This window comes from Gorilla gorilla, chromosome 12, assembly GCF_029281585.2.
Source record: "Gorilla gorilla gorilla isolate KB3781 chromosome 12, NHGRI_mGorGor1-v2.1_pri, whole genome shotgun sequence".
Taxonomy (NCBI): Eukaryota; Metazoa; Chordata; class Mammalia; order Primates; family Hominidae; genus Gorilla; species Gorilla gorilla.
Window position 1 is genome coordinate 114404009 of NC_073236.2, and position 27261 is coordinate 114431269.

General features: G+C 41.1%; 1 protein-coding gene and 1 long non-coding RNA gene across 16 annotated transcripts in view; one reads left to right on the plus strand and one right to left on the minus strand.

Annotated features, from left to right (window-relative positions):
- Positions 1–27261, plus strand: part of DTNB (dystrobrevin beta) — a 296213-nt gene that overhangs the window by 165595 nt on the left and 103357 nt on the right. For all 14 annotated transcript variants that reach the window (XR_002004731.4, XR_010130034.1, XM_004028945.5 and 11 more), the window contains exon 10: positions 22435–22512. Coding sequence is in view for 12 of the 14 variants with exons in the window: in XM_004028945.5 (XP_004028994.1) it covers positions 22435–22512 (78 nt within the window). In the remaining 2 variants the exon portion in view is untranslated. The remainder of the gene's footprint in view (positions 1–22434; positions 22513–27261) is intronic.
- LOC109025762 (uncharacterized) overlaps positions 1–27261 on the minus strand; it is a 100162-nt gene that overhangs the window by 13756 nt on the left and 59145 nt on the right. The window contains exon 6 of one of the 2 annotated variants that reach the window (XR_010130039.1): positions 17637–17764. This is a non-coding gene — a long non-coding RNA (uncharacterized lncRNA). Of the gene's footprint in view, positions 1–17003; positions 17765–27261 lie in introns of those variants that run through there. The other variant, XR_010130037.1, reaches the window with a different exon arrangement.

Below are 27261 nucleotides of genomic sequence, written 5' to 3' on the forward strand. Positions count from 1 at the left end.
ACCTGGGGTACTCCAATGCAGACAGGGGGGGTGTGGAGTGAGCTCATAGCAGTGACATGGATGCCAGTTTGGATAGTTACTTAGAGAGGATCCATGATCTATCAGTCAATCATTATACAGTATTTAGGCTTAGAAACTTTTTCAAAGCCAATCATTTCAGATATCAATTATGAATTTCTTTGTCACTGGAGAGAGTAATGGGCAATTTATGAATATCTCTGAACCTTTGGACCTGAAGCAAACTAACCCACTTTGAAAGTTAGTAGTAAGTTTGAAATTGGAAAGTTTGTGTCTTCTAAATTTGTTCTTCCTTTGGAAGAAGCTTTTTGGGCTATGTCTCTTGCGTTTCCATGTGCATTTAGAGTCAGCTCATCAAGTTTTGCAAAAAGGTATTTTGTGATTTTGTTAGGAATTGTACTGAATCAATAGATCTATTTGGGGAATATTGCTATCTTAGCAATATGAAATCTATGAACATGTGAAATCTTTCCATTTATTTAGGTGTTCTTTACTTTCTTTCGATGATGTTTTATAATTTTCAGTATACAAGCCTTACACTCTGGTTAAATTTCTTTCTTTCTTTTCCTTCCTTTCTTCCTTCCTTCCTTCCATCTTTTCCTTCCTTCCTTCCTTTCCTTCTTTCTCTTTCTTTTCTTTCTTTCTTTCTGCCTTGCCTTCTTTCTTGCCTTTCCTTCTTTCCTTCTTTCTTGCGTTTCGTTCTTTCCTTCTTTCTTGCCTTTCCTTCTTTCCTTCCTTCCTTCCTTCCTTTCTTTCCTTCTCTCTTTCCTTCTTTCTTTTCTTTCTTTCCTTCCTTCCTTCCTTCTTTCCTTCTTTCTTTCCTTCCCTCCCTCCCTCCTTCCTTCCTCCTTCCTTCCTTCTTTCTTTCTTCCCTTCTTTCTTTCATTCTTTCTTTCCTTCCTTCCATCTGTCCGTCCGTCCGTCCTTCCTTTCTCTCTGTCACCCAGGCTGGAGTGTAGTGGTGCGATCTTGGCTCAGTGCAAACTCTGCCTGCCGGGTTCAAGCAATTCTTGTGCCTCACCCTCCCAGGTAGCTAGGATTACAGGCATGTGCCACTGCGCCCAGCTAATTTTTGTATTTTTAGTAGAGACAGGGTTTCACCATGTTGGCCAGACTGGTCTCGAATTCCTGACCTCAGGTGATCTGCCCACTTCGGCCTCCCAGAGTGCTGGGATTACAGGCATGAGCCACTGCGCCCAGCCAGGCTAAATTTATTTCTACATATTTTTTATGCTATTGTAAATAAAACTGGTTTTTTTTTCTTTTTTTTGAGACAGAGTCTCGCTGTGTCGCCCAGGCTGGAGCGCAGTGGTGCCGTCTCAGCTCACTGCAAGCTCCGCCTCCAGGGTTCACGTCATTCTCCTGCCTCAGCCTCCCCGGTAGCTGGGACTACAGGTGCCTGCCACCACGCCCAGCTAATTTTTTGTATTGTTTTTAGTAGAGATGGAGTTTCACCGTGTTAGCCAGGATGGTCTCGATCTCCTGACCTCGTGATCCGCCCACCTCAGCCTCCCAAAGTGCTAGGATTACAGGTGTGAGCCACTGTGCCCAGCCTCTTTTCTTAATTTCATTTTCAGATCACTGTTAATATCTAGAAATACAATTGAATTTTGTAATATTGATCTTGTGTCCTGCAGCTTTGCTGAACTTGTCTATTAACTCTAATAGTTTTGCTTGGTTGGTTGTTTTGTTTAGAGACAGGGTCTTGCTCTGTCACTTTGGCTGGAGTGCAGTGACACAATCATAACTCACTGCAGCATTGAACTCCTGGGCTCAAGTGATCCTCCCACCTCAGCCTCCTGAGTAGTAGGACCACAGGCACGCACCACCACACCTGGCTAATTTTTAAAATTTTTTTTTGGAGAGAGAGAGTCTCTCTATGTTGTCCAGTCTGGTCTCAAACTCTGGCTTCAAGTGATCCTCCTGTCTCAATCTACCAAAGTGTTGGGATTACAGGCCTGAGCCACTGCACCTGACTCTAATAGCTTCCTTTGTGTGGACTCTTTAGCGTTTTCTATGTATGAGATCATGTCATCGGCAAATAGAGATAATTTGACTTCTTGACTTCTTCCTTCGTAGCTTCACAGTCTGGACTTTTTTTTCTTTTTTTTCTTTTTTTTTTTTGAGATAGGGTCTTGCTCTGTCACTCTGGCTGGAATGCAGAGGCACAATCATGGCTCACTGCAGCCTTGCCCTCCCGGGCTCAGGTGATCCTCCCACTTCAGCGTCCCAAGTGGCTGGGACCATAGGCTCATGCCACCACACCCTGCTGATTTTTTTTTTTTAGACAGTTGCTCTGTCAACCAGGCTGGAGTGCAGTGGTGCGATCTCAGCTCACTGCAAACTCTGCGTCCCGGGTTCACGCCATTCTCCTGCCTCAGCCTCCCGAGTAGCTGAGACTACAGGCGCTGGCCACCATGTCCGGCTAATTTTTTGGTTTTTTTTTTAGTAGAGACAGGGTTTCAACGTGTTAGCCAGGATGGTCTCCATCTCCTGACCTCGTGATCCACCCACCTTGGCTGCCCAAAGTGCTGGGATTACAGGCATGAGCCACCGTGCCTGGCTGCTCTGCTGATTTTTATACTTTTTTAGAGATGGGGTTTCGCCATGTTCCCCAGGCCGGTCTTCACCTCCTGGGCTCCAGTGATCCTCGTGATCTTCCTGCCTCAGCCTACCAAAGTGTTAGGATTACAGGAGTGAGCCACTGTGCCAAGCCCCAGTCTGGACATCTTTTATTTCTTTTTCTTGTCTAATGGTTGTGGTGCACCCACTTAGTCTTAAATGATGGTTTCACTGGGTTTAGAGTCCAGCCAAAGTTGTTTTCTCTTCATTGCTTGAAGGTATCGCTCCTCTATTATAATCAGTTTTGCTGATGGCAATCTGATTCTCCTTCCTTTTTGTTGAATGTCTCATTTTGCTGGTAAACTTTTAGGATTTTTTTTGTTTTTTGTTTTGTTGTTGTTGTTGTTGTTGTTTTGTTTTGAGACAGGTTCTCACTCTGTCGCTCAGGTTGGAGTGCAGTGGTGCGATCACGGCTCACTGCAGACTCCACCTCCCTGGGCTTAAGCAATCCTCCCACCTCAGCCCCACAAATAGCTGAGACCACAGGTGTACACCACCATGCCCAGCTAATTTTTTATTTTTGTAGAGACAGCATCTCACTATGTTATCCAGTCTTGTCTTGAACTCCTGAGCTCAAGTGATCCTCCTACTTTGGTCTCTCAAAGTGCTGGGATTACATGCATGAGCCTCTGCATTTGGCCAGGATTTTTTTAAATACTTTAATAAATCTGAAGTTTTACTATAACCTGTCTGTATATAAGCTTTTTGAGTTTCTATTTAATTTAATTTAATACTCAGGATTCTTAGTTTCTGAAGACTCATGCCTTAAATCTGAAAAATTTTCAGCCATTGTCTGTTTAGATACTATCGCCTCTCCTTCATTCTCTTTAGTTTGTCTGAACCCTAAAATATAGACTTTAAAACTTTTGGATTGCTGGGCACAGTAGCTCATGCCTGTAATCCCAGCACTTTGGGAGGCCAAGGCTGATCTCTTGAGATCAGGAGTTCAAGAGCAGCCTGGCCAACATGGTGAAACTCTGTCTGAAACCCAACAAAAATTAGCTGGGCATGGTGGCTCACACCTGTAATCCCAGCTACTCAGGAGGCTAAGGCAGGAGAATCATTTAAGCCTGGGAGGTGGAGATTGCAGTGAGCTGAGATCTGACTACTGCATCCTAGCCTGGGCGACAGAGCGAGTCTCCATCTCAGACAAACAAAAAATTAGCTGGGCATGGTGGCATGTGTCTGTAGTCCCGGCTAGTTGGAAAGCTGAGAGGCAGGAGGATCCCTTGAGCTGAGGAGTTCGAGGTTGCAGTGGCAGCTATGATCCCGCCACTGCACTCAAGCCTAGGTGACAGAGTGAGACCCTGTTTCAAAAGAGAAAAAAAAGAAAAAAAAAAAAACTTCTAGATCTAGCTTTTACATTTAACTTTTTTTTTATGTTTGTCAATCTTTAGCTGTATTCAGTTTTGTTTTGTTTTTTGTCTCAATAACTATGGTTTTCATTTTTAAAGTCTCTAATTGGTTATTTTTCAGAACATTTGATGGATGCTGTTTTATCCTTTAGGGGCCTGAGGATCTTAGGTATTTGAAGACCTTTTTGGATGCTCTGTTTTCTCTGCTTTTCGGGGGGCCCCATGGGGGTCAGAACCTAGGTTCTTCCAGCCTCCTCAAAAGTGACCGGCAGTCCTTGTGTGTGTGGCTCATGGCCGCTGAGAAGCAGCGCTTGCTCACCACTATGATTCTTCATTTTCTTCCTTAGAGGATACTTTTTCATTTTGTTTAGGCATAAAGAGAGTTTCCTTTTTTGTTTTGGTCCTAGCTATACATGCATTAATTATGCATTAATTTATGTTTATATCTTTAAGTCATTTTTTTTTTGGCACAGGAGGGTGAGCTCTCCGCATGTGCTCACTCTACTACCTTGTACTGGAAGTCCCTGGACTACTTCCGCAGCTGATTTATAGTTCACTGGCAAAGCACTGTCTCCCAAGGTCTCTGTGTGGTCTTTTCAGCAGAGACTTAGATACACATTTTAATGAAATGGTAGGTGGTTTTTCTTTCCCTTGGCAAATTATCTAATGTCTTGGGGCATTTTACATTTCCTTTAGGTTCTTTTGGTCCAGAAATGAGATGCTAAGAATGATTGAACAGCGTAGTTGGCCTGATGTGTTTAGTACGCATGAGGAGCGCTGCTGCCTCCGTTGGGTGTGCGCCTGTTTAGGCCTCATTACTCCTCCCACTCACCGATTTTTGCTATCCCAAATGGCCTATCTACTAGCCTTCTTTGAATTCCTTGTCTGGATATCTTTTCCATTTAACATTCATGTCAGTTGAGCCCCCGACCAATTGACACTTTTGGGTTTCAGCCAATACATTGCTTAAGGTAGATTAGAATGGTAAGTAGATGGCCTGGCACGGTGGCTCACTCCTGTAGTACCAGCACTTTGGGAGGCTGAGGCAGGAGGATTGCTGAGGCCAGAAGTTCAAGACCAGCCCTGGCCACAGAGTGAGATCCCATCTCTACAGAAATATAAAAATAAAAAAATTTAACTGGATATGGTGGTGCACCTGTAATCCAAGTTACTTAGGAGGCTGAGGCAAGAGGATCCCTTCAGCTCAGGAGTTTGAGGTTGTAGTGAGCTATAATCATGCCAGCGTACTCCAGCCTGAGTGAAAGAGCAAGACCCTGTCTCAAAACAAAACCAAAAAAAAGAATGGTAAGTAGAATTATAAAAGCTCAGCTATAGGAGAGTCATTCATAATTGAACTAATATTTGTTGAGCAACCAGTGTGTTCCAATTGTGGTTTTCAGTACACATTGTGAATACAATGAAGACAGAGATGAAACAAGTACTAGGGTCCCTGCTCTCGCAAAGTTTACAAGCTCATAAGTGAAACCAACCAACAAAAACTAATTACATATAATAGCAAATTATGATAAGTATTATTTAAAAAGAAGAGGATACTATGAGAGAATATAGCAGGGACTTCTAATTTAAATTTTGTAGTCAGGAAAGGGGTTTTCAAACTTTTTAAAAAAGCGGTAGAACATTTTATTCCTATGAAATGTTATGTGGAATAGAAGTGGAGCTACCCTTATTGGAACAAGATTGGGGCCTAACATCCTTCGTCTGTTCCCCTTGCTGTCCATCATGGTCACTGAAGCACCATGTGGCATCCTCAGATCCCCAGAGCACAGCATGTGAAAATCAGTGCTCTAGAACCAGCCCCTGTCATTTCACAGACCAGTTAGCTGAGACACACAGGGCTTCATTGTCCAAAGTCATGCAGGTCACATAATCCACTTAGTATCAGAGTTGGAGCCAGAACCCAATTTTCCCAAACTTTCTCCCACTCTCCACTGCCCCCCTTTCCTTTCTGATATGGTTGTTTTTGTTTTTGTTTGTTTGGGTTTTTTTTTTGCAATGACACGATCTCGATTGAGTGCGTCCTCCGCCTCTCCGGTTCAAGCGATTCTCCTGCCTCAGCCTCCCGAGTAGCTGGGATTACAGGCACCCTGCCACCATGCCTGGCTAATTTTCCTATTTTTAGTAGAGACAGTGTTTCACCATGTTGGCTAGGCTGGTCTCAAACTCCTGACCTCAGGTGATCCACCCGCCTTGGCCTCCTAAAGTGCTGGGATTACAGGAGTGAGCCACCATGCCTGACCTTGATATGTTTTCATTATAAAATTATGGTATTTCAATCTCATAATCTCAAACATTCTATAGATCTTTTTTTTTTTTTTTTTTTTTTTGGAGACAGGGTCTCATTCTGTTGCACAGACTGGAGTGTGATGGCACGATCATGGCTCCCTGCAGCCTCAACCTCCCAGGCTCAAGCAATCCTCCCACCTCAGCCTCCTGAATAGCTGGAACCACAAGAATGCACCACCACACCTGGCTAATTTTTATATTTCTTTTGTAGAGATGAGGTTTCACCGTGTTGCCCAGGCTGGTCTCAAACTCTTGGGCTCAAGCAGTCCACCCGCCTCAGCCTCCCAGAGTGCTCCCAGTGAGCCACTGCACCCGGTCTGTAGTTTTTTCCTGTAATTAATTTTACCCATTATTGTTCACACTGCCCTTCACATTCTGCACTATGTCCCTCATCTATATCCTTAGAGTTTGTAGCCTTGAAAGATGATATCCCACTGTTATTTTGTTTTTATTATATTTTTGATATGAATCAGCTCTTTCATCTTCTGCTCAGTAGTCTAACACATGCACCCATTTTATTTTAGGCTCTTAGTTTGGATATCTGAGTGTGTGTAGTAACAGTCACACTAGTTGGTTTGTCTGATTTGTTGGCTTGGCTTTTCTCACTTCTTCATTTATCTAAGTAAATAATAGAATTATTTCCCGGGCACTGAGGTATTTAGTAAGGGTTTCATTTTGACTACCTCTATTTTTAGTGTAAATACTTGTGTAGTTTTTGTCATTTTGTTTTGTTTTTGTTTTATTGTGCCAGAAAATTTCCAGACCTGTGTTTGAACAGTGTAGGAAGGGGGAGAAGTGGTGAGAATGAGGAGGCCCTGGGAGACTGAGGCTGTGCTGTCTGGGCGGTGCCTGCACAGACAAAGAGTTTTGTTCTAATTTGGGAGACTAGTAGAGAATTGATGATTTGGGGTAGAATGGTGACATGATGAGAGCGGTGCTTAGGAAAGTGATTTTAGCTGTGAGAAATCAGATAAGTAACAATAGAAAGGTTCCCTGGACACCCATGAACCAATAGAAAACTTAGAATATTTAAGTAACATTAGCCAAATGAGGGCTGAAATGTGATGGTGGCAGTGGGGATAGAAACCAGGAACACAGTTTTAGGAGCTATTGACTACATGAAATAAATAAGAGGCCACAGAATGACTCTGACTGGCAGAGACAATCTCATGATGGGACTACCCTGTCAGAGACATCCATCAGAGCCTGCTCAGCAGCTCACACTGGATAGCCCTTTTGTTTCAACTGCCCTCGGATAAGCTGCCTTTATGAATTAAGGAGCTGTCTGCATCAAAGCGGTAGACAGACACCATCGTCCTATTTTTTCACCCTGCTTGCATTCCCGTTAACTCCTCTTCAGCAAAACAAAAAAATCAAGCCTTACTGGTTCTCCCTACCTCCTGATAGCTACCTACCTAGACTGCTTGGCAGACACAGTTCTGTAGGCTACTTTCTTATCAAGAGTTGGCAATTAGAAGAGGCCCTTGGAGAGGAGGTGGGAGTGCTCCTTAAAGTCCTCATCGGAATGGAATTGCTGACCGGGTTCATTAGGCTACGGATTTGCAGCAAGACTTGGATTCTATTGCAAGTAGGTGTGTTTCATTTTTAAGCTTCCAATGAGCAGTACCTACACTGTGTGCTACCTCTGTCTTCCTGTCCTGTCATTTGACTGCTTTGTGGACTTGCTGGTGGAAGGCAGATGTGTGTTTGCCTTCTAATGAGTTGTCCTCTTGAGCCTCCTCTTTCCCAAAATGCTCTGTGGGGAAGACCACCTTGTGGAGAAGACCCTTTGTCATGTGATTGTTCTGTTTCCTTAGAGACAACAGCAGCGTAATGCATTAGAAGCCAGATCTGTAGAGAAAGAAGAAGGCTTTGCTACAGAGTGTAAAGGTTTAATAGTTATTCTTTGCCTTTATATTTTTGCCGCCTTAAGCACTGGGCTAATGATGATTGTGTTTATTTTTGGCAAGTTGCTAGAGCCCCTAGAACTTCCCAGGGAGTTTCTATTAAATGGGCAGCCCACTATTATCTTTTTTTTTTTTTTTTTTTTTGAAACAGAGTCTCACTCTGTCACCCAGGCTGGAGTGCAGTGGTGCAATCTCAGCTCATTGCAACATCGGCCTCCCGGGTTCAAGCGATTCTCCTGCCTCAGCCTCCCAAGTAGCTGGGATTACAGGCACCCACCACCACACCCAGCTAATTTTTGTATTTTTAGTAGAGATAGGGCTTTACCATGTTGGCCACGCTCATCTTGAACTTTTGACCTCAGGTGATCCGCCTGCCTCAGCCTCCCAAAGTGCTGAGATTACAGGTGTGAGCCACTGCGCCCAGCCCCACTATATCTCTTCTTGTTTCGTAAAAATATGTGAGAGTCAGCCTGTCATCTATAGCAGTGAATTCATTTCCATTTTTGAAAACAGATTTCAGTTGATGACCATGTGAACAGGTCAGGAAATGACTTTGCATCATGCATTTTGTTGACCCCTCTATGAGCAGTAACTTGTTAAAGCATTTAAGATGCCATCCTTTCTCATTTTTCTTAAATACAGGACTTAGCATCTACATAAAGTAGGAACAACTTCCTAAGTTTAATGAACAAGGAGAACAAGGAAGGAGGGATTCATCATGGAAAAGTTTTTAAAAATAAAAAAATACATTTCTGTTGATTTGATGATCTGGTTTATAAGACTCTCGACTGCTTTTTCAACATAATGATGATAAATTGAGCAATACTGTTAAATAGTTAATTTGTTATAGTTAATAACTATTGTCTCATTTTACAATTCTGTCCCTTTCTAGAGCTAGAGAGATATTTGGCTTCCTCTCCATGTCTCTAGACACTATCTAGTGGTGAAAGTGTAAGAATGGATTTGTGGTAAACTTTTCCTTCCTGAGAAATAGTTCATTAAACAAGTCTGATACCACAAATGGCTATGCTAAATTGCTACGAATATAAATTGAGGCATATATGTCTGTTGATAGGGGAGTTTTTTATATTAACCAATTGGTTAATTAATTGTAAATTATCAGTAAACTTAAATGCAGTTCCCAGAAGTCAGAAACCTCATTGTAGGTATGTAACATGATATTTATGCTACACTTACAGTACCAGATGCTTATTTTTTTAACATCATGGTTTTCCAAAAGGTGTTTTTGCTTGTTTGTTTAACTTCTTTGCTTTGGCAGATAACCATAGAACCCCGTGAGGTAACAAGAAATGGTTGGTCCATTACATAGAGATAGACAAAGAGCATGCTACTCAAGGAGATCAAGAATGATCCACACTATCCACACGAGAATCATCGCAATGAAAGGGCTTTTAGAACCTGGGCTCCTTAATATTTCACCAGAGCTGCAGCTTACCAGCATTATAGATCAATGTAATCCCTTATGTCCTCTTCATCATAATGGAATAATAAGAAAACTGGTTTTCTTTCTAGACAATATATTGTTTTCACTTAAGGGTCCACGAATAGGTCTCTAACCACAAATTTTTGAAGAGTAGTAGTAACTAAAAAGAGAGAGAGAAGGCTGGGCACAATGGCTCATGCCTGTAATCCTAGCACTTTGGGAGGCCAAAGCAGATGGATCACTTGAGCCCAGGAGTTCGAGACCAGCCTGGGCAGCATGACACAACCCCCAACTCTATAAAAAATACAGAAATTAGCTGGTGTGGTGGCATGTGCCTGTAGTCAACAGCTACTTGGGAGGCTGAAGCAAGAGAATCACTTGAGCCTGGGAGGTGGAGGTTGCAGTGGGCCAAGATTGCACCGCTGCACTCCAGCCTGGGTGACAGAACGAGACCCTGACTCAAAAAAAAAAAAAAGAGAAATACCACCTTCATTCTGACGCATTGTGCAGCAGAGATGCTGAAGTGCCTGCACCCTGAGCACTGTCATTTGACACTTTTCTTTGGAAGAAAGTTAATCTTTAAGTAAGTGAACATTTTTTGTTGTAGATTTGTTCTGCAGCCTCCCTTTTTTTTTTCTGGCAACAGTGCTCTCTCCTTAGAGATCTGTTCCCCTCCTAGCGCTAACTGTGATGTTCCGGGAGGAATACCAGTCATAGCATGGGGCCTGCTGAATGCCAGAGTAGGCAAGTGACTCAGGGCAGGCCAGAGGTTTTGCTGGGGATTTTCAAATTGGGATAAAGGAAGAGGTTTTATTCTCCAGTGGTAAAGCTGTGAGATTCTGGGCAGAAACTCTTTCTTCTTAAGCATAAAAAGCTGTGGGCCATGTGTAAAGCCTGACTCAAAATGAGATCTAAGCAAAGGTAACAGTAAACGTCCTAATGACATTCCAACATCCTGGAAGCCAGCTGCACCCCTGCCTTCGTGAGGTTGGTTATGAATTTAGTTAGTATTTAGTTATGGTGCCCAATAAGTTCCTCTCCCAACCACCCCCACGCTCCCCCCTCCTCTCCCCACCCCCCTTACCACTTAAACTACTTCAAGTTAGATTTGAAGCTAGTAGTCCTGAATTGGGGCAGTGTTTCTCAAACTTGAACATTTATTGTTCCCTGAGAACTCTAATCTGAAAAATTCATTTGGATAATACAGAGATGCCTGAAATAAAAGAGTGTTTGTGGATTTGATCTATTCAGTGGCTTTAGAAGCAGATAAAAGTAGTGTCCAATACTGATTCTACCATGTGACCTTGAACCCATTATCTTCCTTGACTTTTATTTCTTTATTTGCAAAATAGAAATACCACCATGAGTAGTAGTGAGAATTCACGTAATGTTTCTGAGGGGCCTGGCTCAGTGCTGATGCATTTCACACTCAGCAAATGCTTAGGCACTGTCTTCCCCCCACAACCTCCCCAATGCTGCAAAAGTAAAGAAATGTGTGCAAAATACACAGCAAATCCTGTAACTGTTAACTTAATAGGATTTTTTCATATTATTTTGTTGTACTGGTTTTTGTTTATATCAAATGAAATAATTAAGTTGTTGTCTTTGTTACAAATAGTCTTACATGTATTTGGTTATAAATTATCATAGGATTTGATCTAAATATTGTAATCTGTTAAGCTAAAGCTTAAGTATCTGTTGTTGCTATGACTGATGATTATGAGGACTGATTATAAACTTCTTGTGGGCAGGGACAGTCTTCAACTTGTTTTGTTTTGTCCCGAAACCCCTAACAGTGCTAGGCATGAATAGGCCATGGATTTTTGTTTGTTTGCATACTATGGCCAATGTTTATTTAAATGGAGCTTGTAACTAGAAAGGTTTTCTAGAGCTATTGAAATTTCAGGAGCTGTTTTTCTGATAAGAGAAGTGAGAAATTGTGTAACTTTGGCCAATCTATGAAGGACATTCCAGGATAAGTAGGTGGGAGAAGAGGTGAAAGCAGGGGCTTAGAAGAAGCAAAAGAACAACAACTTGCTGGAGAGAGATGGGAGACTGAAGTGGTTTGATAGAGAAAAGAATGAGGTAGTCTATAGGGTGGGTTTTACATTTGTTTTAAAGTATGGTGAAATCTGCTGCATCATCTAAAAGAAGAAAAAGGTCTGATTCAAGTGAGTAGGGAAGATAATTTCAGAAGTAACATAGGTATCTAGGATTGAGGGCAAAATAGCTGGCTACAAAATATTAATTAGAGATTAAATGTATTTAAAATGGTTACCTCCTTTGTAAAGCATTATTATGGGGAATACAAAAAAAGAAGTCGAGCAAATGAAAGCATTAGGGCATAATAAATTCTTTCCCCCTTTCACACCAATAGTAATAAACAGACACCCAAAAAATCTGCTCAAGATCCCCAAATGCATGGCTAGCAGACAGCTGTCTATGTAAAAGAGAATTGCAGGACACTGATCTTAACCTCCACAGCTAAAAGAAATGTTCTGTGGGAAAGAGCTAATGCGCCAATAAATTTAAAAGTGAAGGGCACGGTTTAAGTACGTGGCTGTCTGCATGACTTCCTACAGAAGAGGCTCTGTCAAAGGGCCTGGGGAAAAGGGACAGCTCTGACAGGTACCCCAAATCTCACTTGTCCTCCAGGCTTCAGCTGACTTTATTCATTTCCTCCTTTTTTTTTTTTTTTTTTTTTTTGGAGACAAGGTCTCACTTTGTCACCCACTCTGGAGTGCAGCGATGTGATCTCGGCTCACTGCAGCCTCAGTCTCCCAGGCTCAAGCAGTCCTCCCCTGAGCAGCCTCCTGAGTACCTGGGACTACAGGTGTGCACCACCAAAACCAGCTAATGTTTGATTTTTAGTAGTGATGGAGTCAGGCTGGTCTCAAATTCCTGGATGCAAGCGATCCTCCTGCCTCAGCCTCCCAAAGTGGTGGGATTACAGGTGTGAGTCACTGCACCCAGCCTACTCCTTCATCTTTAAAACTTTGCAATTTTAAGTAGAAATTTTGTCTACACAACATCAGTACTGTACTTTCACATCCTTGGTTAGAGACTCCTATCCAGACATTGTTTACCCCTGGATCTAAGTCAATTCAGAAAGCCAAAATGAGTCATAACACTCAATGTTGATTTTAAGCCCATTGTTAAACTTTTTTTTGGTCAACAGTCTGGTTTATATAATAGATAATTTGCTCATTAAATGTATGTATTTTGCTAGGCTGAGATTAGGAACCTAAAAGATCTTTGAAATGAAGATTAGATTTTAAAGTTAATCCTGTTAAGCTCTCAAGCCAGATGGTTTACGTTCAGAGAGCCATTTAGGACACAGAGTTCTAATAATATGATGGGGAAAGGGTAAATCACTCAAAAACTATACTTTGTAACTATTACTATCTTATCTTCCTATAGAAACAACAGGAACTATGATCTAACGTCATGCTGTTGGCTTTTTTTTTTATAGAGTAAATATCCTTAAGTGTTTTCCTGAAAGTGCAGCCGTGAAAGATAGTAGACAGTACACTCGAATGAGCACACACACTCAGAGCCACACTGCCTCGGTTCAAATCCTCTTGCTCCCACGATTTGGCTCTGTGGCCTCAAAAACATTACTTTTCTCCATGCCTCAGTTTTTTTTTTTTTTTTTTTTTTCCCTCTGTAAAATAAAGATAATGGTATCTACTTCATTGGCTTGGTGTAAGGTTAAATGAGTGAATCCATGGAAAATGTTCAAACTTAGTCTGCCGTATAGGAAGCACTCAATAAATATTGCTATTATTAGTAAAGACACTCTCCACTCTGCTGATTCTATTCCTAAGTCATAGATGGTAGAAGAAAAAAAAAATAACAGACCAAGCAGTAGACATTAATAGAGTTAAGTAGAAAAGAATATACCACTGTTCCCAGTGAAGGGGAAAAAGAGTCTGCTATCGCTGCAGATGCTACAAATACATCCACCAAATATAACAGCGAATAATGTCATCCCATTTTTGGAGAATAGTCTCACCGCACCTAAATATAATAGATTACTTCTTACCCACTCACCATTCCTGTTATATTCCACAACATGGTGCTGACTCATGGGCAACAAATATTTACGGAGTACCTACTCTGTGCCTCATACTATGCCAGATACTTGAAATATAATAGTAAAAATATCACAGATTTCTTACAGTGTAGTAGAGGAGATCATCTAGACTGGTCTAAGATGTTTTCTTTACTCTCATTTTTGAGGAGTGGTGGTGGTAATGATGTTGGGAAGTTGTGGAACTTTGGATCTACTCAAACCATTTCACGGGTTTTCTACTAAAAGTCTCAAACTTCTACACCATAGTTTCTCCTCCCTCGTTCCCTCCCCCTCCCTCTTCCTCCCTCTCTCTCTCCCTCTGTGTGTGTGTGTGTGTGTCTGTGTGTGTGTGTGTGTGTGTGTGTGTGTGTGTGCTCATATAACACTTTCCTTCTCAGTTTGCTTTCTTAATAACAAAAATAATATAGGCTCACTTTAGAAATTTGATTCTTTTTTTTTTTTTACATTAAGCATCTTTTTCTCTTAGAATCAGGAAAAATTAAACTGAAAAGGTTGGAGAAGTGTTGGAAAGTATAAACAAGCAGGAAAAACTGCCCATAATTCCACTTATCTTAACATTTGACCATATTGCCTCCAGATGTTTCATTTTATGCTTATTATGTAGTTGAGTGTGCTGTGTGTATGTATAAATAATTGTATACGACTATTGTGAAGACAGCATAAATAATGTATTTAAAGCTCTAAAGTGTCTGATAGATATCAAACACTCAGTAGTTGTTAGCTATCATCATCATCTTGCCCTTCTTTGTTATCTTCTATATGCTGAGCATTTTTCCAAGTAATCAAAAAGTCTTCATAAGCATTATTATTTAATGACAGCATAATATCCTATAATTATGGATATACCATGGTTTACTTTTCCTTTCCTTATATTTGAACACTTAGGATAATTTCAAAATTATCCTACCATAAATAACACTTCCTGAATATTTGTTAATATAAATCTCTTTGTGCATTTCTAATTAGTCTTTGGAATTGATTCCTAGAAGGAGAACTACTGAGCCACAGTGTTTGAATGTTTTCTAAGATCTTTGATGGACATATTGCCAAATCACTTTCTAGAAATTTGGCTTAACTTTTTACTTTCGCTCTTGACTAGTACTAAATTAAGGACCTGTGTCAGAAAACCGTCTCCACTCTTAAGGATTGCCTTTTTAAAAAGATCATTATTTTTCCCAGAGAAAGTGGTCTATAATTCCCCCCGCCCGCCACCGAGACAGGATCTCACTCTGTCACCCAGGCTGAAGTGCAGTGGTTTGATCTTGGCTGACTACAACCTTTAACTCCTAGGCTCAAGCAGTCCTCTCACCTCAGCCTCCTGAGTAGCTGAGACCATAGGCATATGCCACCACACCTAGCTGATTTTTTAATTTTTTGTAGAGATGGGGTCTTGCCATGTTGCTCAGGCTGGTCTCGAACTCCTGGGCTCAAGCGATCCTCCTGCCTTGGCTTCCCAGAGTGCTGGGATTACAGGCATGAGCCACTGTGCACAGCCTGTAATTTTTAATTAAATTTCTTTTGAGTCATTTGTATTTCTTCTTTTTAAACATGTATTTTTACTTTACCCATTTATCTAATTGGAATCCCTATAGTTTTCTTTTAAGTTTGTGTGAATCCTTTATGTATTAAGGCATTTAATTTTTGCTGTGTCACATTTGTTCAGGTAGTTCCTCAAATTTTTTTTTCTTTCTTTTCTGATGGTTTTAACAATTCAAATTAACTGGTGTTTTTCTAATTTTTCCATTGCTTTTGAGCTAAGAAAATCCTCTCTATTCATAGACCTATATTTTTTCTCTTAATTTATATAAACATTTATATTTAACTCTTCTTTTTTCTTTAAGAGACGGAGTCTTGGCTGTGTTACCCAGGCTGGCCTCAAAATACTGGGCTCGAATGATCCTCCCACCTCAGCCTCCTGCATAACTGGGACTGTAGGTGTGTTCCATCATGCCTGGCTTATATTTAACTCTTTAACACCCTAGAAATATGTTTTTCTTTATGGGATGAGATAATCTCAGTATTTTCCCATGCATATAGCAGTTTTTCTTACTTCTATTAAGTATTTGCTACATTATATTATAATTATTTTTTCTAAATTTTTCTTCTTTGTAAGACTTCAGTTTTCATCTTTTTAATTTTTACTCCCAGAAGCTAGCACAGTGCCTGTCACATTATAGGCAAATATCTGATAAATGAAAGAAATATACAGTTGTATATAATCTGTCCTGAAACATTTTTAAAGGTACAAGTTATTTATCTATTCCTACAGATGATTTTAAAACCCTTAAGAGAGATTTTGTAGGAATTTTAATTTCTAGTTAGTCTGTATTTCAGAGCATCACCAGAATGAATTGGAGTGGTCTGGCCGCAAGGGAACTGCATGAAAATTATTTCTACCAGTAAGCTCAATTTGTGCTTTGTAATAGGAGATGTGTCTCCCCAATAACCAGAACCTCTGTTCCTGTTATCTAAGCCACCCTCTTACTGCATAGGTCCCCAAACCTCTCCTACCCCGCCTAAAAACAATAAATATAAATGTACGTTTTCGGCCAGACTTGGTGGCTCACGCCTGTAACCCCAGCACTTTGGGAGGCCGTGGCAGATGGATCACCTGAGATCAGGAGTTCAAGACCAACCTGGCCAACATGGCAAAACCCCGTCTCTACAAAAAATACAAAAATTAGCCGGGCATGATGGCGGATGCCTGTAATCCCAGCTACTCGGGAGGGTGAGAGGGGGGAATCGCTTGAACCTGGGAGGTGGAGGTTACAGTGAGCTGAGATTGCACCATTGCACTTCAGCCTGGGCAACAGAGTGAGAGACTCCATCTCAAAACAATAAATAAATAAGTAAATGCACGTTTTTAGTGTTCAGAATACTGAAATGAACAGGTACTGTTTAATGACACTCATGTATTTTCAAACTTGACATTTCATCTGAGTTCTATTCTCCTATTTTCAACTGCTTTCTAGACATCCACTTACCTGTACTTATTATCAATGGTACTTCAAACCCAACAATTTCAAAACTCAAATCCTATTCACTCTTATCTTCCTGCTCATTCTGTCTACCCATCCCTCCTCCTTTCCAACCTCAGATCTTGTTTCCTACTCTGTGTTTTCTAGTTTGGATATTTTACCACCCAGTAGCCAAGGTAAAAATCTCTTATTCTTTATTCCCTAACCCTGTGTACTTAATCAGTCACCCTCTCTTACTGGTTTTGTCTTCACAATAGCTTTCCTTTTCTCTCGCCCCCATCTTCACTACCACTGTCCATCTTCATAGTCACTGATCTGGGCAACTGCCATAACCTCTTACCTGGCCTCCTAGCTTCCGTTCCCCTGCTTCCCAATATATCCTACATGATATATTTATATATTATATGTTGGAAAGATTCCCCTCACCCCTAGAAGTTCAGAGTCGCTGAACTGAGGGTAGGGCTTGGGTATCTTATCTTACAGAAAGCTTTTCAGATGATTCCCATGCACACATTTGATAAAAGACCAGCATCTGCAAGATTCTGGAGTGAGCTTTTAAAATGATGTGATGGTCACATTGGTGTTTGTCTTACATTCAGTGCTTCGCCTGCTGCCTGCAATATAAAGTTCAGATCTCTCACCTTGTGACAGGACAAGCTCCTTTCACATCCTGCCTCTCCTCTACCTTTCCACATGCGTTTCCAGCTACTCCCTTTCAGATGCCTTTGGTCAAACAAATAAATTAGACCCAGTTTCTCATGTATTTTTGGATTTCTATGCTATTTTACATACTATTTCTATCTAGGGTTCTCTTAATTCTTTTTCTGTATCTGGAAAACTGTTCTCAACGGTGCCTCCCCTCTGAAGCCTTCCGTGACGATTCTTGCCCCTTGTTCCTCCAGGCAGAAGTACCTCCAGACAGAAGTACCTGATCTTCATCTGTGACTCTCAGCACTTGGTCTGTCAGTTGTCCCTCAGTATCGCTGGGGGTTGGTTCCAGGAGCCCCCACAGATACGGAAACCCAAGGATGCTCAAGTCCCTGAAATAAAACAGAATAGTATTTGCATATAACCTATGCGCATACTCCCATATACTTTAAGTCCTCTCTAGAGTACTTGTAATACCTAACACAATGCCTACACATCACGTCCTTTGCAAGGATTCAGTGTATTACTCAGCATATGGTGAATTCAAGTTTTACTTTTTGGAACTTTGTGGAACTTTTTCTCTGAATAGTTTCCATCTGCAGTTGGTTGAACCCACAGACATGGAGGACCGACCATACTTCATTGCTGCACTCATTACATGGCATTGTGATGATTTGCTTGCACGTTTGTCTCCATCTATATACAGTTAGGTCATTGAAATAAAGATAATCTTTTATCAGTAGGTACCCAGTAACAGTGATGCTTTCCCTTTAATTAAGAAGTACCAAATTCTTGCCAAGTCTTTTAAAAACTAACTCTACTGACTACCAGATACTTTCTACCTATGTCATCATCTTATTCTATCCCATTGAAAAAATGGCATATCTTGTTAGCAAAGAAGGAAACTCCCAAATTTCTGGACCAAGCGATACATGGTGGCCATTTCGGTATCATGAAACTCAATAGTGCCTATACCTTGCTGAGATCTGTACCAAAGGAAGATACAGAACATCTGGTGCTCAAGGTATTCAACTGGTTTTAAATGTTAAAGATCAACAAAACCAATCTAATGTTGTGCCAATTCTGTTTTTTTAAGTTTCTATAATTTGTAGCATTAATGTCTGCTTTACACCTGGAAATACTCTTTTCAGTTATGTCTTACAAGAACCATGAAGGTTTTGTATGTTTGTTTGAGCCAGAAGTCATTTTTAGTGTATTACTTTTTTTTTTTTTTTTTTTTTTTTTGAGACAGGGTCTTGCTCTGTCGCCCAAGCTGGAGTGCAGTGGTGCAATCACAGCTCACTGCAGCCTTAACCTCCTAGGCTCAAATGATCCTCCCACCTCTGCCTCCTGAGTAGCTAGGACTACAGCACGTGCAACCATGCCAGACTCATTTTTATTTTTTATTTTTTTGAGACAGGATCTCACTTGTCACCCAGCCTGAAGTGCAGTGGCACAATGTCAGTTTCACTGAAACCTCAACCTCCCTGTGCTCAGGTGATCCTCCCACCCCAGCCTCCTGAGTAGCTGGGACTGTGAGCGTGCACCGCCACACCCAGCTAATCTTTGTATTTTTTTGTAGAGATGGGGTTTCGCTATGTTGCCCAGGCTGGTCTCAAACTCCCAGGCTCAAGCCATCCGCCTGCCTTGGCCTCCCAAAGTGCTAGTTTTATAGACGTGAGCACTGTCCCCAGCCAGCAGGCTAATCTTTTTTATTATTTTATTTTATTTTATTTTATTTTATTTTATTTTATTTTATTTTATTTTTTTGAGATGGAGTCTTGCTCTATCACCCAGGCTAGAGTGCGGTGGCGCGATCTTGGCTCACTGCAACCTCCGCCTCCCGGGTTCAAGCAATTCTCCTGCCTCAACCTCCCAAGTAGCTGGGATTACAGGCACCCACCACCACACCCAGCTAATTTTTATATTTTTAGTAGAGATGGGGTTTCAACATCTTGGCCAGGCTGGTCTTGAACTCCTGACCTTGTGATCCACCCACCTCAGCTTCCCAAAGTGCTGAGATTACAGGCATGAGCCACTGCGCCTGGCCAGCAGGCTAATTTTATTTTTTTAATTTTTGTGAAGACAGGGTCTCACTATGTTCCCCAGGCCATGTTACGCCTTCTAAGAATGCATCTGAGCTGTTGGCTTTCATGGTGAGTCATGGCTCTAGTGAAGGTTCTGTAGTAAAGACCTCCTTTCAGTTTGCAAGTGCTTCTTTCATTTTAAACTGCAGACATATACCTGTCTTTCCAGCAAAGCATGTTAGGAGTTCAGAAAGGCTATGACATTTGGGGGTCAGTTAACGATTAGTTTGTAGTTTATAATATAACCATTACTGTCTGGTTTTGAATATTAGAGAAGAAGCTTTGATATTTGTGCTATAATGGTTGAACATGATATATACCAAGAGATATTGATTATAAAGATGTTTGTGGTATCAGACCAAATTGTTACAAATCATGAAATTTTATTGCATGGATTTATGTTCTAGGAATTTGAATTTTTTATTCTCATTTTTCCTCTGAGAATACCAAAAAGGAAATTGAATGCAGTGATATCTTTAATATTGAAATACAGCAGGTGGCCGGGAATGGCGGCTCACACCTGTAATCCTAGCATTTTGGGAGGTTGAGGTGGGAGGATACCTGAACTCAGGAGTTCAAGACCAGCCTAGGCAACATAGTGAGACCTTGTCTCTATTATTTATTAAAAATTAAAAAAATATATATATATAGCAGGTAACTGTATTAGTTCTGAAAGCAATGTGAAAATGTCTTCATCTTCTTTTGGAAATAGATTGCTAATAATAATACATTAAAGAATAGCCCATTCTGTTTCCAGGACCAGAAAGCTGTTGTGCTGGATTTGGTTCTTTCATAGGGATTGTCTCCTTGTTTCAGTTGGACAATTGATATAAAAGAACTAGAGGCAAAAATATAAATTTAGGACTAAATACAAGCTAATCTCTGTGTTCACTTCCATCATTAGTCAACCTAAAACAACTGATTAATTGACTATAACTCAGCACAGCCACTAGCGTTAATAGTCTTGAAAGTTTGGGACATAATTGGATATCTGTCTGAAGACAGGTAGTCAGATAAATAACTTGGAACTGACTTCTAGTAGCCTAGAGAGGCATATTTCAATTCTAAATGTCTTACTTAGAGACATGTCACACAAAGGGAGGAATGTAGAACAATAAGCATAGTACTATGGCTTAAAAATCAAGAGACCAAAATCAGTTCCCTGCAAATTACTTTCCATCTCGGATCCTCTCCATTAAATGGAAAAATCATTTTTAAAAATCCCTATACAGAAATGCAGTTGGTTTAAGAAGAAAAAAAAGTGCATAGATAGATGGAGAGAGAAAGAGATCCTTCTTTAACGTCTGGGTTCCTTGGCCCTCCCTGAAATATTTCCCCTTGAGCTTTTATTTGAGTGTACTATGAAACCTGCAAAACAATAAAGCCTGTGATCCCTTAATATTCACAAAGAATTGCTAAGTATAACCTCTCCAGAAACATTTTACATAATTAACTCTGTCCTTAAACGGAAGGAGAAGCCAGAAGGTAGTTAGTTCCCAAGCACCTAAATATGAGAGAAGGACTTTCAGCTTCAGTTTTATGCTTTTGATAGACAAATCTGGGAAGTATAATCATGCATAACTTAACAATGGGGGATGCATTCTGAGAAATGCTTTGTTAGACAATTTTGTGTTGTGTTAACATCAGAGAGTGTACTTACACAAACCTAGGTGGTTTTGCCTGCTTCATACCTAGGCCATATGGTGTAGCCTAGGCTATATGGTATAGCCTAGGTTTGCAGCAGGCAAAACCATCCAAGTGTGTGTAAGTACACTCTATGTATGTAGCCTCCAAGCTACAAACCTGTACAACATGGGACTGTACTAAATACTGGAGGCAACTGTTACACAAGGGTATTTATGTATCTAAACATAGAAAAGGTACAGTAAAAATACAGTATTATAATCTGTTATAATGTATGTGGTTTGTCATTGACCTAAACATCATTGTGTGGCACATGACTGTACTTCTTCCAGTTTAAAAGAGGAAGTGAGAAATTTTCCAGTTTAAGTATTTAGCAATAGTCACGTGGTTCCAGATGCAAGACAGAACCCTTTTGTAGCTGAACCTGGTAGGGAGGGAGAGGGGTTGAAGAATGGCTGGAAGGCAAGATACCTGGCACCTTTTTGAGAAGCTTGAATTCATTCCTTCAGGACTTTCACAAGAAGGAGAAATGGACCTGAGTCCAGAAAACCTGCAGCTAAAGACAAGTTACCAAAAATGCTAACCTTGAAGTTTAAATTTGGATTAGGGGTTATCAAAGACAACATTCTAATTAGGGTATAGGTGTAAAATTTGGATTTGTTGTTCAGATTCTAGTAGAGAATTAATCAAAGTTTGTTCCAGAGTCTTTATTTTTGAACGTGGTATTTAACAGTCTGTTCTGGTTAAAAGTTTACAAACTAAGTCTGAGGGAAACCAGTGAGCTCTAACCAAATCTCAGGAACAGCATGCACCTCGATGTTGTGACCTTTGTAATATACAATGAATGCCAGACACCTAGTAATCTTGTACCTAAAATGTAGAGAAATTCACTAAGGGGCAGAATTTAAATTCTTATGTACTGAAACTACAAAGCAAAAGCCACCGAAGTTACGTCCTGTAGTAGTGTGCTTATAATCAGTTGCATCTCTGGTACCCACAGCTCAGTGGCCCTGTGGCTTTGTGAGGGAGAACCTCTTGCTGAATTTACTTAGGCTTGAGGTATCGATTTCTACCCCCTCCCCATGGGTTCCCCCCCCGTGGGTCCCCCCTCCCCATGGGTCCCACCCTCCCCATGGGCCTCCCCTTCCCCATGGGTTCCCCCCTTCCCCATGGGTTCCCCCCTTCCCCATGGGTTCCCCCCCTCCCCATGGGTCCCGCTGTGCTTACCGCGAATGATGATTGGTCCCTTTGCTCTTATCATGCTTATCGTCGTTTCCCTTGTTTCCCCTAGTTGGTCATTATTAATATAAGGTAAATGTCTTTTCTTTCAGTCCTCCTCGCCCTCTGACTAATATGAATGACACCGTGGTTAGCCACATGTCCTCTGGAGTGCCCACTCCCACCAAGAGGTACGTATGTCTTGTGCCTTCGACTTGGGTGTTGGCCTCTGCTACTGATTTGCGATGCCCCTGCCAGAAATGAGGCCTGAAAAGCAGGTTGTTCTACAGGGCAGAAAGGACTGGTTTGCTTTCTCTTCCTTTGACCGTCTTTTAGTCTTAATTTCTACTTTTTATTTTCCTTTTTTCCCCCACTGACTCACAAATATAGCAACTGAAGTTTGGCTTTCAGTGGTGCCTCAGGTGGAAACTTCATTTGTGACAAGCAGTGGTGACAGTGTCAGAGCAGATTAGGCATGTTTCAGATCCGTTTTTTTAACCTTGAACAATATTTTGGTAGTCGTGAGTTTCAACAGTTTTGCCTTTGAATTCTTTGTCAAAGATTATTTTTGCTCTTTGATTAGACTGTGTAAATTGAATTAATCCCTTATAAAATTTTCTCCTGAATCATTCTGTATATGATTTATAAACATTTAAGTTGGAAAGCCTGAGTCTCTCTCTTTTGGTTATGCAAGGAGTTTGCTTTAGGGGCCTTCAAGGAATGAGAACTGTGTACTTCTTTCTCCTCTTTATTTAATTTGCTCTTCTCCAAAAATCCTCTCAGGCAGGACTTAAAAGAACTATATAAAATGGCTTTCTATTTGGTATAAGCTGTTCCATGACCAGAGCAATGCAAAAACTCCCTCAAGGGCACGGCCATTAAAGAATTCTTTCTAACAGTCATCACTCAGAAACAAGAAAACCACAAAGACATTCCAGCCCACCCCCTAGTCCTTCCTGGAAAAAAAAACATTTTGTGCCATATGTACCGATTGCTTTGGATTAATTCAGCTATAGAAATGCTATAGAAATTTTGACTATATAATACATAGTGCTTAAGACAATGATGTTTGTTCCCATTGGCTAAAACTCCTAGGGCAGTGTTTATCAAACCTGACTGATGAGAAGAATCACCTGGGTCACTTGTTGAAAACAGATTTCTGGGACAACATCAGACCCAGTGAATTGGAATTTCTGAAGATAGGATCTTGAGAAGCTACATTTTTATTCCAGCTGATTCTTATCATCAAGCAAGTTTGGGCAATAGCCTGACAAGGAAGCTAACGAGTAAAGTGTAGGACTACCCTGAAGAGAGAAGTTAGGGACTTAATAAATCAGAGTGGCCTGATAACACATTACCCGCATGGAGACTCAGGACCTGACCAGGTAAGAGTACTTGCCTTTAGCCTTGCTAGGGCACTTTCCAGCAGCGAGAGAGTCAGGCCACTGCTTCTGGACAGAGCTGAGTGGTACAGGGCACCAGAGCATGGACTCTTGAGCCAGACTCTTTCTGAGTTGGAATCTGGCTCTTTACTTACCTTGATATGTTCTTGTCTTCTTTTTTTTTTTTTTTTAAATTTGGAGACACTGTCTCTGTCTGTCACCCAGGCTGGGAGTGCAGTGGCCCAATCTTAGCTCACTGCAACCTCCACCTCCCAGGTTCAAGCGATTCTCCTGCCTCAGCCTCCCGAGTAGCTGGAATTACAGGCACCTGCCACCATACCTAGCTAATTTTTGTATTTTTTTTTTTTTCAGTAGAGATGGGGTTTCACCACGTTGGCCAGGCTGGTCTCAAACTCCTTATCTCAAGTGATCCAACTGCCTCAGACTCCCAAAGTGCTGGATTACGGGCATGAGCCACCATACCTGGCCTTGTTTTCAATTTTTTATCTCTAAAATGGGGACAAAAATAATATCTACCTTTTGGAGTTTATGTGAGAATTTAATGTATTATTTTTATGACTTAGGAAATAAACTGGAATGTGAGAATAAGTGAGGAAGAGACAGAATGATTTACCAGCAATGCCCTCTCAAGCAGGAAAGGAATTTTTATGGACGAATACAAAGCAATTAAGCCTGTCCCACCTACCTAGATATTACGATAACCCTTGCTGTCCTTGGACTTCAGTTTTTTATGTTTAACACCCATAGCATTCAAACTCAGATTCCAGATCAAAGATGTTTCCATTTCAAAACCAGGCAGATAAGGTGGCCTATTCAAAGAATTCAGGTCATAGTTTTCCTGTTAATTATAAGAATACCATCTCATTCAGTAGCATTTCCCATCTGAATTCTTCTCATCATTTACTAGTTCTGTCACGCTAAGTCACCCGAGTACATGAGGGTGACCACAGCTGAATGTGGCTGCCAGAGGCTATTAGAAGGAGCATGGCTTTCTGGACAATATTTTATTGCTTGAAAAAACTAAAAGAAGGGAGCAGTAATAATCATAGCCACCTCTGTAGAGGACTACCCCTCAGGCTTGATGTGTTACACCTGCAGGCTTTATTGTAAGTAGCCAGCTGTGATTGCCAGTCACAAAATGATACCTGTCATTTTTGAAAGCTGCTTCAGATAGTCTATAGCCTGGATTAAGATTTCATCTTAAAGTCAGTGTTTAGCCACTCTTTCTGGTGGAATTAGCCCACCCTAGAGGTGGTTATCGTAAACTTTCCAAGGGCTGACCAGCAGACCAAAGGCGGCCAGAGAGCAGACCAGAGAAGAAGGTTGAGCTCCGATTGATTAAGAAGCACAATTACTTGAGTAGCGGCTCCATAGGAACAAAGTGCTCCTACCCTACCATTACAGCCTCCAGGATTTTAGGGGATTCCATTTATATTCAGTATGAGATTGTGATATACCATGTGGATACTAATTACCTAATTCATAGACTTGGCTTTTCATGGTCCCAGTAATCAAATAGTATAAATTTCCAGGTAGTATTCTACTTGCTTCCTTAAGGACTCCTCAGCTTTTCTTCCCTCCTCTGAATGTGGACAGACCTGTGTGGCCAGAGAGTCTAACGGAAGCCAGGAGCCCAGCACGTCTTGCCAGCCACAGAGCCTTACTCTGCCCAGACAGGAATGCTCGCGGAGATAGAGCAGCTACTCTCCAGAATAAGAGGTTTCTTTTAGAACTCATCCTAAGACGTCAATCACTGAATGAGACAACAACATGCACAGTGATAAAAATGCAGGAAAAATTTTAAGTGCTCTAGTTCCTACCTTTTTAATAGGCAGTGCATATAAAAATAGTGATAATCACAGTGGCCAAAAGTAATGCTGTTGGTCCAAATAAAAGATGATCTGAATGTAAGCTTTACTGTTCACAGAAGACCTTATAAATGGCAGAGATGATGACTGTCATGTGAGATACCACAAATTATGTTCCTGAGAGGTTCTACTGTAGGGATTTGCCCTCCCTAATAATCTTTTAATATCCCTAAATTGATATCTTATAACTGAAAAGAAATTTTGTCTGCCTTAGGCTAAATACTTTCTTGAAATTTACTTTCTTTTAAAAGCGTCCACATAGTACATTTAAAAGCAAACAAGAAAAAACTTTTCAAAGCTTTAAAACATAGGCTTAAAATACCCCTCCCCTGTCCAATTTCCTAGGAGGCCTGCGTCTAGACCTCTTTTTCCCCAAGGTTCAGAATGTGAATTGTGTTCTTATGCTGTGTACTGTTCTATTATTTTAAGTCGACTTATATTCAGACAAATATGGAAAATGATGCTAATTTTTTTTATTTTTAAATGTCTTCTAAAGCTTTAGCTGTGTTTATGGATACTTAAAGCTTAACAATTCTGTGGGAATTTCATAGAACTATGGAAGTAACAAAAGCCTTCAGTATGCAACTTTGTGCTTTGTGCGTTCAGTTGGTATATTAATATTATGTCTCCTTTAGTTCCAAGTATTAAAATCGAACCATAAAAGGCAAAACCCACAAAGCAAAGGCAAAAAGCAGAAAGGGAAGGGCAGAAGAGTACACAGATCACGAAAGCAGCTGGAATGCCCCCAGGTGGCCCTCCTTCTCCGAGCTGCCTCTCTCTGTGTGCCATCTTCGCTCCCTGCCGCTGCAGAACAGCTGCTCCCAAGCTGCCGATGGTTCCAGACACACACCTCCCTACAGCCTTGCCCCTCCAGGGGTTGTGCTTTTCCTCCTTTGGATTAGAAAAACTCAAGGAAGGATTCTTGTGTCCTGGATTGCATTGCTGTCCATCCTTGTGTGTATGTGAGGGACCATGCCCATTAGACCTATGGCATCAGAGCAGAGGAAGAAGCATTTCCCCCAAAGAAGAGTATACTGCCAAGAAAAGAAGAGAGAGAGGAGGCTGAGGTAGGAGGATCGCTTCATCCCAGGAATTTGAGGCTGCAGTGAGCTATGATCATGCCGTGAATAGCCACTGCACTCCAGCCTCAGCAACACAGCGAGACTCTGTCTCTAAAAAAAAAGAAGAAGAAGAAGAAGAAGAAGAAGAGAGAGAGATCCTGGGAAAGAAAAATAACTGAGATTGTTAGCAGACCATGGTTTTCCTACCTAGCACATAGCTGTGTGCACACATGCACACACACAAGCCTTCCTGTACACATTTCCACGTCCAGAATTTTCCTTCTTCACATAAGGCAGCCATCCATGTACAACTGCCGATGCTCTCGCACTTTTCCCAGGAGTCTTAGCCACCTCCTGTGAAAGGGACGAGGTCCAGGGTATCCAATTTATACCCAGTCATCTGGACCAGGCCTAGGTATCTCCTTTTGTGATTCATTAACCCATTAAACCATGAACCAAATGATGCATTTTAAACACTCACACACACAGTATACAAAAGTAAAGATCTCCAAATAGGATAATTGCAATTTAGAGACTTAGGGAAAAGGAAAGTAACAGATAGCGTGGCATATTAAGTCACATTTGCCTGTTTCGTCCTGAAACACCAC